Raw genomic sequence first — 12,003 nt, 5'->3', positions numbered from 1 at the left:
TCCAGTTTTCCTGTTCCTAAAAGCATCAAGTAACAAATAGCATAATCGTTAAACATGATCTTCAACATATCAAGCTAAAATATTCTCACAGAAATATCTGAGATTACATTTGTCTTCTAGTATAAAGTGTTTTGCATTAACATGAATTTATTTTTTATAAATTCATGTTAATTTTTATTTTATTTTTAATTGATTTTTTAAATAAAAAGATGAGGCAAAATTTTCAGATGCAAAAAATGAGAAAAGTTTTGTTTGGAGTTGTATAGCAGAGTATATTCCAGTAGTGTAGTTTCTTATGCCTGGCCTCTTCTCCATCTAGGCTATTTTGTGTGCTCACGATAAAATAAAAACATTTGCATTATTTGCTCCCCAAGAAGTTCCATTATATGTAAACTTCTACACAAAATTATAAAAATAAATTATAATGATTTTTAAGAGCTGGCTATGCATAAGATTAGGTGAAACTGAAGTAAAATATTCCCTTCAGTTTAATTTCCTTTATTGAATTACTATACAGTTTTTTGCAAATTGGACAGCATGCTATTACTGGAAGCTTCACATTCATGAACTAGTGAAAATGTTTGTAACACTTAGATATTATCAGTTATTATCAAATATAATGGATTTAATAGAAAGATTGGCTGTAGCTATGGGGCTAATAAGAACATGTGATTTAGTTTATTCTGACTTGTTTTAATTCAGATTTATTCCTAAGTACTACTTTAGAATTATGTTTTGTAATCAGTGATAATTACAGTTCATGCATTTGGGTCCCGCATATTTCCTAATCCTTCCTGCCTTGCTCGATAACTCTGAAACTTGCATTCATTCACAGATAAAGTAACATAACTACAGTGAGTTTCCCTTTACTGTACACTGTTTGGCCATTGTTCTCAAATATGAGCAATAAACCACTTGAAACCCTGGGGCAAGATTGAATCTAATGATCTATGTCAAGACAAATGTTATAGTAAAAGCGGCATTTGTAGTAAATCCGGATCCTGAATGAAAGGGCTGTATGCCCTCTTGTGGCCAGCCAGAAAATAGTTTTAGATTCCATATACAGTACCTAAAAATCCTCTGTGCCACAGCAAATATTACTAAGAGTTTTGCCAAACAAGACTTTCGTTATGCAATCAGTTTGCTTTATTCATGGAATCTTCATCCCCCCCATGCCAGTCCCTGAAGTTTACCCATTTCTTTGTTTTGTTTTAATTCTACAAAGAGAGAGAGAGAGAGAGAGAGAGAGAGAGAGAGAGAGAGAGAGAGAGAGAGAGAGAGAGAGAGAGTCATGTTACAGATGGAATAGCTGGAATTTTTTTTTGATTAGTGGTGCTTCCTCCTGCACACTGTGTGGAAGATCTGATTTTTAAAAACAAAACAAAATGCATCTGAGATTGAAAAGCCGTGTGGGACCTTTGCTAATTTGCTAGGCATAAACAACCTCCAATCCCTACTTTCAGTTGCATACAGTTTCTCCGAAACAGTTGCCTTTTCTGCAAGGAGCCAGGTTGCAGTTTTGATTTGCCAAAGGATAGATTCTCCCTTTTCCACCATTGTGAACAAATTTTCTATCCCTGTCTCAGCGCTGTGATCACATTTTAGATTGGTTTAGTTTGTAAGAAGAAACTCAATCAATGATCTCCTGAATAATGTTTTAGTCTAAATAGAAATACATTTTATTGGCATCTTTTAGTTTTCTTTGAAACATAAATCTTACCAAACAGGTAGCCACACTGACAGGCCTGTTAAGATTTGGCTTTCACAATCGATGTCCTATTACTCTTGAACCTCTCTTCACTTTCCTCTGAGATGCATACCTAATCAGTTTCTAAATACAATGTTCCTCTCTCCAGTTTGAACTGAATATAATATTCCTCTCTCCAGTTTGGCATTCCCTCTTTGAGGTCATTGTGAATTAGACAACACTAAAAATTAGATGTGTATTTCCTGCATAGTGTAGAAAAACAGATTAGCTAAGAAGCCTAGAGAGCGCCTGGAGGTCCAGCCACTCCGAACCAGACCGAACACTAGTGAGGTCATATATTCAGACCTATCTAGTGGCGATCAGGGTGGCGAAACATAACTATTTCTCCGCACTCATCGCATCGGCAGATAATCGCCCAGCCACCCTGTTTAGGGTGACCCGCTCCCTGCTTAGGCAGGAGGCTCGGGAGGACCCCTTACAGGGACGTGCTGAGGATTTTGTTCAATATCTGTCTGATAAAATCGCTCTGATTCGGGATGGCTTGGACGCTGATTGGATAGATTCAGGTGGGATGGCGGAGGCGAGTCTTGAGAATGTTATCTGGGATGAGTTCGACCCTGTGACTCCTGAGGACATGGACAGGTTGTTGGGTAGGCTGAACTCCACCACATGTTTATTGGACCCGTGTCCTCCTGGATGGTGCTGGCCACCCGGGAGGTTACACGAGGCTGGCTCCAGGAAGTTACCAACGCTTCTTTGTTGGAGGGTGTTTTCCTGCCGCTTTGAAAGAGGCGGTGGTGAGGCCCTCCTCAAGAAGCCCTCCTGACCCGCTATTTTAGCGAACTATCGTCCAGTTCCAACCTTCGCTTTTAGCGAAGGTTGTTGAGAGTGTGGTGGCATATCAGCTTCCTCAGCACCTGGAGGAATCTGTCTATCTGGACCTGCTCCAGTCCGGTTTCAGGCCCGTTACAGCACCGAGACGGCTTTGGTCGCAGGATGACCTCTGAGAGCCCGGGACAGGGGTTGTTCCTCTGTCCTGGTCCTTTAGATCTCTCAGCGGCTTTTGATACCATCGACCATGGTATCCTGCTGCGACGGTTGAGGGATTGGGGTGGAGGCACCGCTTATCGGTGGTTCTCCTCCTATCTCTCTGACTGTCGCAGACGGTGTTGGCAGGGGGCAGAGATCGCCCCGAGGCGCCTCACTTGTGGGGTGCCTCAGGGTCTGTTCTCTCGCCTCCTGTTCAACATCTACATGAAGCCGCTGGGTGAGGTTATCCATGGGTTCGGGGTGGATTATCATCTGTACGCTGTTGATACGCAGCTGTACATTTCCACCCCGAACCACCCCAACGAAGCTGTCGAGGTGATGGGCTGGTGGCTTGAGGCCGCGGGTCTGGATGGGGAGGAACAGGCTCCAACTCAACCCTTCCAAGACAGAGTGGCTGTGGGTACCGGCGTTCCTGCACAGTCAGCTTACACCATCGCTGACTGTGGGGAGGAAGTACTGACCCCAGGAGGAGTGCAACTTAGGCGTCTTCCTGGACGATCAGCTGTCTTTAGAGAACCATTTGACAGCCGTCGCCAGGGGAGCATTCTATCAGGTCCATCTGATTCGCCAGTTGCGCCCCTTCCTTGACCGTGACGCCTGCGCACAGTCACCACGCCCGCCACTTCCCCGCCTGGACTATTGCAATGCTCTCACATGGGGCTCCCTTGAAGAGCACCCGAGGCTCCAGTTAGTCCAGAATGCGGCCGCTGGTGATAGAGGGAGCACCGCTGTTCTATATAACACCTATCCTGCGCGCCTGCACTGGCTACCGTAGTCTTCGGTGCACCAAGGTTTTGTGACCACCTTTAAAGCGCCCATGGCTTAGGACCGATACCTTCGAGACCGCCTTCTGCCGCCGATTGCCTCCCAACGACCTGTGCGCCCCACAGAGTGGGCCTCCTCAGGGTGCCGCCGACCAAACAATGTAGGTTGGCGGCCCCAGGGGAGGGCCTTCTGTGGCGGCACCAGCCCTGTGGAACGAGCTCCCTCCAGGATTACGACAACTACCCGACCTCCGGACCTTCAGACGGGAACTGAAGACGCTATTGTTTCAGCGTGCAGGACTAGCCTAAGATAAAAGGTTTTAGCATATCTTAATGGGGTTTTTATAGGTTTTTTATTTTTTAGTGATCAGGCCATGATATTATCTAGTTTTAATTGGGTTTTAATGTTTATTTATTGTACTGTTTTAATATGCCTGTGAACCGCCCTGAGTCCTACGGGAGATGGTGCAGTATATAAGTTCGATTAATAAATAAATAAATAAATAAACTTGTAAGCATTCAGGCTTGTGTATAACTATGCATATATGTGTTGATATGTTTGTATGTCCAAACTAGACATATACCCACAGGTAATTCTATAAATCTGATTCTTCTTAACCGTGAAAAGTAACACAACTATTCTACTGAAAAATATTTAATGAACAGCACAATACAGCCAATTAGAGTGGTGATTGTTCACATATATCTGCTAATCAAAATAATTTCTATTCTGTGAAAATTTACTTGATAATAAATCAATTAAGTTTTGCATAGTTACAGTTGACCAAGATAACTACTCTAGAAAATTGTCAGGGAGAACTGGTTCTGGAACAAGCTTGTCAGACAAAGAAAGAAACATCTGTTTCTCAGCTTAACTTAATAAATGTACACATTCAGCTTTAGAAAAGGCCAGCAACTTCTTATAGAGATTATGCATGTTTTATTAAGCTCTAGCTAATTTCACAAGACTTGAATATTGCTATAGTCTTTGACTTACGACCTTCTTGGAAAAGCAGAGTTACAACCTGGTTCCGAAGTTCTGACAATTCTCAGTCAATTCAGGTACTTGGCGACACGGCTGTATTTATGGCTACTACTAAGGCTTCTGTCTAATTTTTCTTGCGGCTATATGAGCAAGAATTCCTGATAGATTTTTAATTCATTTATAGTGGAAATATAAGGAATTAACTAAACATTTACCAAGAATTTTCAAACGCATTGGAAACAACATGGGAGTTATCAATCATCATCACCTTCATGCCTTACTACCTGATAAAACTGGAGAATAAGTCAAGTAAAAAGATCAAGAAGTGCTCCCTTATAAAGAAAAAAATACAGTGCTTGGATTTAACTTAGAAGAAGGCCAAGTATAGGAAATATGATAGAAATGTATAAAATTATTACATAAGAAAGTTAGTGGGAAAACTCTCACTCTCTCAAAAGTATAGAATTATCGGCCAACAAATAAATCTGAAGGCTGAGAGATTCATTACAGACAAATTAAATATTCAACCCAGCACATATTTATACCATGGAATTCACTATTGTAAGCGATAGTACTGCCCAACGTGAATTGGATTAAAGCCCAGATTAGACAATTCATGAAGGATAAATCTACTAATGGCTTCTAATTATGATAGATAGATAGATATGCTACTTCAAATATTGGGGACAGTTGTTTTCTGAACATCAGTTTCTGGGATCAGTTTTGTGGGCTTCCCATTGCCTTCTGATTGAGCCCTGGAGCTGCATGCTGGACAGATGGACATATAATCTGATCCTTTACTGTTTTTTATAGCCTTTAAATCTCTTAGACACAGTAAAAAAATAATTACCATTGTAGAAATCCATGTCAGAATTCAAACTCTGTTTTTAAGAAATCACTGTGGATTGTGGAATTTGGCAATTAAAACACCATTAACAAAAAATCTAAACTTCTTAGCTAGATAAAAATGTTATAATTGTTTAAAATTCCCATTTTACCAATTCATTTTCCATTTGGATTATTTCTTATAAAATGAAAATTGAACCTTTATAGTCTGTACTAAAGCTTTGATCTTATTCTTTATATAAGCTGAGGAAGGAGAATTGTTTGATTTCCCTTGAATATATATTGCTACTTTAATTGACCTGGGGTGGACTCTAGATATTAATTTTCCAGTAGAATCGTAAGAGCAGTAAATAGTTATTAATCAGAGTATCACAGGTGCTGCTGTACTAACTAGAGCAGGGGTCACCAACCTTTCGGACCTCAGGGACCATTAAATTCATAATTTTAAATCCTGTGGACCACTAATATGAATTTTTTAAAAAGATAAATAGTATTTAGTGCAATATAAAAATACAAATAATTTTTCTATGGACCACCAAAATTTTCTCGCAGACCACTGGTTGGTGACCACTGAACTAGAGAGAAAATACACTTTAGTATATGGGATTCAGGCTCCCTCTATTATGCTATATTTGGCCATGATTTGCAGGGAGAAATCTCTTCTATTCTTCTATTTGCCAGCATGAGTGAGGCAGTGGCTTTCTCAGAATGCTCCCCTCATATACTCATTCCATTTTGCCTCTATCTTGGCTTGTGCAAAAGAGCCCTTTGCTGAAATGCATAACAAGAAACACTAATAGAAGCTTTCACAAAGAAGCTTCTTACGAAAATGAAAGTATCGGAAGTACCTATTAGAGAGAGATTCTTGAATGACAAAGTCTTTGAAGCTTAAACTACTGTACACAAATCATGCATTGCTGCTTGTGTGTCTGTTGGTAACCCAAGGCCAACTGTGTTTTGCTTTATCATATACAAATTAGGGTATGTGACATTTCCCATTTGGATGCATTTGAATACATAAATAAAAGTGACCGCGAAGGTTTTATTACAACTTAAAGAGCTAAAATGCATATCAGAGAATGAATTGTTACCTAAATTGTCAGTGTGTATGAAAGATCATGGAATAATAATAAAGGCATATTATGCTTCAGTGGATGATGAAAATGAAAGATTCCCGGATGAGTTTTGGCAAAATTGCCCAACATTCTGAATAAATGTATTCTGGGAAAAAACATAGATGGGTGAATGAATGGATGGATGGGAATGAAACAAAGATGTACTTAAACAGTGAGTCAGCCATTCAGAGATCTAAGAATGAATCAGCAGTCTGACTGGCTTCTGCTTAGAAAAAGATACTGTTTCACTAAGTGGTTTAAGTATGTTTATTATTCCGTACACATGGCAAAAACTTAAAAGGCATGATCGATTTGATTGTTTATGGTGAAAGATTAAGAGGATTGGTGAAGAATGCAAAGGTGATAAGAGCCTTGGTTAGGCAAGTAATTTTTTTGATAGTGTGAAGAATGGATCTTGACATAAGAGGGAAAATGAAACAAATACCTGAAGTGAAAATACTGTGCATGTTTTGTATGAACAATGTTAAAGAATAAATTAATCCACTGAATGACTCGAAAGCGATGATAAGGCAATAATTGTCAAACTGTGACACCCCCCAAGGCGGTCCACTGTAATTTCCCTTTGTTCACCACCAGTCCCCTGGCTAGACCCCTATCACCAGTTAGCTGGCTTGCAGAAGTGGATCAGTGAGTGAAATATGGTTCATTGAAGCCTACACATGAAATAAAGTTAAGAGTATAAGTATAAAAATTCGGAAACTTAATAGTAGTAAATAGCACTTGAGTACAGGTAACATTCCATATGTGCTAAATGGAACTGAACCCCAAAATATGATCATTCTAAAATGAGATTTCATTGGATCTACTTACCCTCAATTATGGTCTGACAGTTGGAAAATGCCTTATTTTTCTCCTATACAAAGGGAAAATAAGAGGTGAATGCAATAAGGTTAAGCATTTCTGAAGTGCTTGGCAAAATCTGATTGAAAAGGTACATGAGGTGACAATGTCTGCGAGTTTTGAAGCACAGTTATGTAAAGTATGTGGTGTCCAAATTTGTCTCTGAGCTTGGTTGTTGTGTCTGCAACAACATTTCATTACCCAACTAGATAACATCTTTAATGTTAGAAGGGAGTGCGTTTTTTTCTCCATTTATATATGTAACTTGCCCTGTCAGCTTTTGGTTTTCAGAAGGTCATGTATGTATGAAAATGAGAAATGTAAGAAAGTGAGGGGGGGGAAAGGTTTATTGCATCTTTATTCATTAAAGATAGTACCGTATGTAATAAATAGGCTTGAATTATAGAATGTTTTGAATGATTATTTTTTAATGTACAAAGAATGCTTATCATGATTAGATTATAATTAGGTATATTAGTCATTGGTGTCAGTGTATGTGTATTTTTGTATGCAGATAATACTGTGCTATTGGCCGACAATCCTAATTGCTTGAAGTTAATGTTAAATGGGTTGTATGAGGCAATGAGGAACATAGATCTGTTTCAAAGAACAAAGTACCATAGTTTGACAGGGAAAATGGAATGTTGGAATGTTCCATATATGGAACACGTATATGGTGAAAAATTAGAATAAGAAGATGAATGTATATATGTACCTTGGTAGAAAGTTTCCCAAAAGAGAAAAATGGAGACATTGTAAGAAATGCAAATATTGTTAGTAAGATAATGTACATCTTTTTGTGAGAAAAAAAGCAGAAATAGCTATGTATAAGCATCAGAGGTGAAATCTGAATCGGTTTACTACCGTTTTGCTGGCTGTGCATGTGTGCTGCATGCCAAACCCATGCTGCACACGCATGCGCAGTGCGCACCATGTACCAAATGCAAGGTGCATGCGCAATGCACACCAAAAGGAGCCATGGGGTAAGTAGAACAGCATGTGGGGGGGCTGATCAGCTGTGGTGTGCGATCTTCAGAGGCTTTTTTTTTACTTTTAAAAGCATTTTTTTAATAACCTATTCGGGCAAATAGGTTGTAAAAACGGCTTTGACGATCGCGCAGCACTGCTGTGATCGTCAGTGCCTTTTTTTTTAACTGTTTAAAAGCATTTTTACTACCGGTTCCAGAGAATGCCTAAAAAGTAAAAAAAAAAAAAAAAGTTCCGACGATCAGCTGAGTGACACGCAATCTTCAGAATTTTTTTTCCTTTTTAAAGCATTTTTAACTACCGGTTCCGGAAAACCGGTAGTAAAAAATGCTAAAAAAGTTTTTTAAAAAGTTCCGATGATAGTATAGCTCACCTGATTGTTGGAACTTTTTTTTTTTTTTACATTTTTTACTACCGGTTCAGCGAACCAATAGCCTTTTTCACTACTGGTTTGAACAAACTGGACCAAACTGGGAGCATTTCACCCCTGATAAGCCTGCTTCTGCTCACCTAGTCATGTGGGAGTGAGAGTTAGTATAATGTAAACATAAAACTAAATAATGCAGTGGCTACTTTAATGAATTGGCTACTTTAATAAATACATGTATGATCAGACAAGGAAAGGCACTGTCAGAAAAACAAGGGAGCTGAAGGAATATGGACTTAATACAAAAGCAAGTGACCGAGTGTGAAAGAAATACATTGAAGTAGCTTGGTCAGATAAAAAGAAGGACCAAACACAAAATAAATATATGAAGGAAGAATGAATGGATCAAGAGAAAAGCGAAAAATCAAGCAAACTCTGTTTGAATTAAGTTGATGACATTCTCAGGAACAAACAAAAGAAAGTTGTATGAAGCTGCATGTGTAGTCAGAGCAGTGCTGTAGAAAGATACAAAATTGATAGATGTTAAAAAAAGATGTCTTTTTAAAATTAGGTTTGCATTTCCTTAAAAACAAATATCTTGTTGCCTACCCTTCATTTCTGGTGCCCATTACTTCTGTCCTTTTTTCTAGCTTTGCATAATATAGTTTTCCCCAAAAGGGATTAATATGACATATATGAATGAATATGCATGCATACACACGCACACACATGCGCACACACACATACACACATTTTTCATGTCAACTCTTTCATATTAATCTGACCAGATGTACCGCCAACAAAAGAGGCACACCAAGCAGCGAGATGGGCTGTATATAAATCAATTAGATAGATGATAGACAGACAGACAGACAGACAGACAGGCTTTAAATTGCAAATAAACCATGATACATTGAATTTTGGAGGAAGCTGTGGCTGTAAACTTAACTGCCTCCATTCGTGTATCTATCCAATTAGACATTACTATGTATTTGCTTTTTGGGATGTACTAAGAAATGTCGTTTCTGAATCTGAATTTATGCTATATTGTCATATAAAAGAATTCATAGGCAAATATAATTTTTTATCCTTCTGCAGGAAATTTATCGTACATGAAATCCTCCTAAGGTTTAATGTTTCTGCATTTAAACAATATAGGTTTTTGCTGCATGTTCAAGAATTTTTGAAAATATTAAGTCAGAGAGTTAGCTTACGGTACATTAATATAGGGCCAGAGCCTCCTTCCACCATTGCTCCAGAGCAAAAGATAGCATTGCACAGAAAAACCAGAGGAGGACAAGCCTCACCCTGGACAATGTGCCATTGTTCTCCTCTGTCTGCTATATATCCGTCGCCACTGAGGGGAGCGGTTCACAATTATGAATGCGCAATGCCACAATTCCCATTTGCACAATATTTATTTATCAATGCATTTGTGCCCCGTATTTCTGGGATGTTTATCCAATACTCAAGACATCTTACAATAAACATATGAAATAGAAAACAAAATTAATTCAATTAAAATTATTCACAATTATATTTATAGAATCTAGAAGAAAAAACCCAACATATTTCTTTTTAAAATTTAATAACCAGAGAATGCCAGGGAATAGCAATCATGTGGCCTGAAATGCAAGAATCAGATAACTACACTTTCTTGGGGGGAAAAGGTGAAGTAGATGAATGCTGTTTAGAAACTTGCTGATAACTGAGATTTGTTTTAGCTTTATTGTTAGTTCATCTTATGGTTTCTAAATGCAATCCAAAATTAACAATTCAGGTTCTAAATCCTCTGTAATTTAAAGTTCCTCACAGTTGATATCTGTTATATTCTAAAGTATTCTGCTCTCCCCCCCACTTTTTTTTTTTTTTTGGCAAATAAAGATTATAACCTACCCTGGGATTTTTTGTGTATGAAAATAACATTCAGCTGCTAATTTAGGAAAATGATTTTTATTCCTGTTTTTTTTTTCATCCAACTTGGGACAGGATCATTAAAGCTGAATCTAGCATACATTTATCTGGAAACAATTTTTAGTGAACTGAATAGGACTTTTATTATGTGTAGATATGTATGAAATTTGAAACTTTAGTACAGCCTAAGACCAGCATTGTACAATGCCATATGTATGTTCAAGATGTTAATACTGTACTGTCATACATGAATGCCTCCTACATTTTAGACTGCACATCTGAAACTCATTAAAAAAACTCATTTTTTAAAATGTCAATAAAATGCTTTGATGTTGATATCTTGGATTATGTATTTTATGTTGATTTACTATATGTTACTTGCTAAGAATGGATTGCTTATAATTCCAAAATATATTGAACGTGGCATATATTTCTTAATCAGGAAGCAGGAGAATGGTGTAGAATTATATTCTGAACTGCTTCTGTTTTTTGTCTGTTGTGATTAAAAAACAACTAGAGGTTAGAGGTACTTTCAGGAACCAAATGCATGAGGCATTTCCATGTTATGTTAGTTTGGTTCATTGCATTCAATTAGAGTTGCTAGAGTTGCTAGATAAACCCTGTTCTGACCTTGCTTTGTGGACTCTTTCTTCACAGAAGCAGGAAGATTCAAATCCGGAATATTCCTCCACATTTACAGTGGGAGGTAAGAGATAAGATTAATTATTTTCTGCTGTCTATTTTCCCCAAATTATGTATAAGAATTATTTTTACTATTTCTCCATAACATTATGCAGAATATTATAGTAGATGTACAGAGGATGAAGTACTTATTGTAATTTGTATTGACTCAATGCCAGTAGTATATGCAAAAAATTACAAGTTTGAAACCTTTAAGCTAAAATGGTCCATTGTGGTCAACGTAGCAGTATTCTGATTTCAGGAACCTCTGGTAAGATCAGAACAGCTTTAGGACATTTCTGTAAAGTCAAAGTAGCCCATTTAAAATTTGAAACACCGTGTATGCCTCTATTTTATGTCCAGTAAGTAAACATTAAATGATACTGTTCTAATATGCATATCAGAATAGGTGTTATGAGGTGTCATATTATCTCTACAACTTTTGCTGCCTCTATTACTTTTTATATGAGTGAGTTAATTCAATCAGTAAGGGTTGGGGTTCTGTGATTTAGTACATTTGAACCCTTGTTCCTGTTCTGTTTTAGTTATGTTTCATATAGTAGGCTAACAGAGTGTGACTTACAATTGGCATTTATATGTGATGAATGCTATTTCCAAATGTACCTCAGCCACAATGAGGTCTTAAATCCATCAGTTTCCATTGAGGCATCAAGTAGAGGAGTTATAGTTCAATGTTAGAGCACATGCCTTGCATGTAAAAGATC

General features: G+C 37.8%; 1 protein-coding gene across 2 annotated transcripts in view; it reads left to right on the top strand.

Moving 5' to 3' along the window:
- IGF2BP2 (insulin like growth factor 2 mRNA binding protein 2) overlaps positions 1–12,003 on the top strand; it is an 89,658-nt gene that overhangs the window by 46,752 nt on the left and 30,903 nt on the right. For both annotated transcript variants that reach the window (XM_058187217.1, XM_058187216.1), the window contains exon 3: positions 11,255–11,303. In XM_058187217.1, coding sequence (XP_058043200.1) covers positions 11,255–11,303 — 49 coding nt within the window. The remainder of the gene's footprint in view (positions 1–11,254; positions 11,304–12,003) is intronic.

This window comes from Ahaetulla prasina, chromosome 6 (assembly GCF_028640845.1).
Source record: "Ahaetulla prasina isolate Xishuangbanna chromosome 6, ASM2864084v1, whole genome shotgun sequence".
In the NCBI taxonomy this organism is placed as follows: domain Eukaryota; kingdom Metazoa; phylum Chordata; class Lepidosauria; order Squamata; family Colubridae; genus Ahaetulla; species Ahaetulla prasina.
The sequence above is the reverse complement of the archived record's forward strand: the minus strand, read 5'-3'. Positions and strand labels throughout refer to the sequence as shown.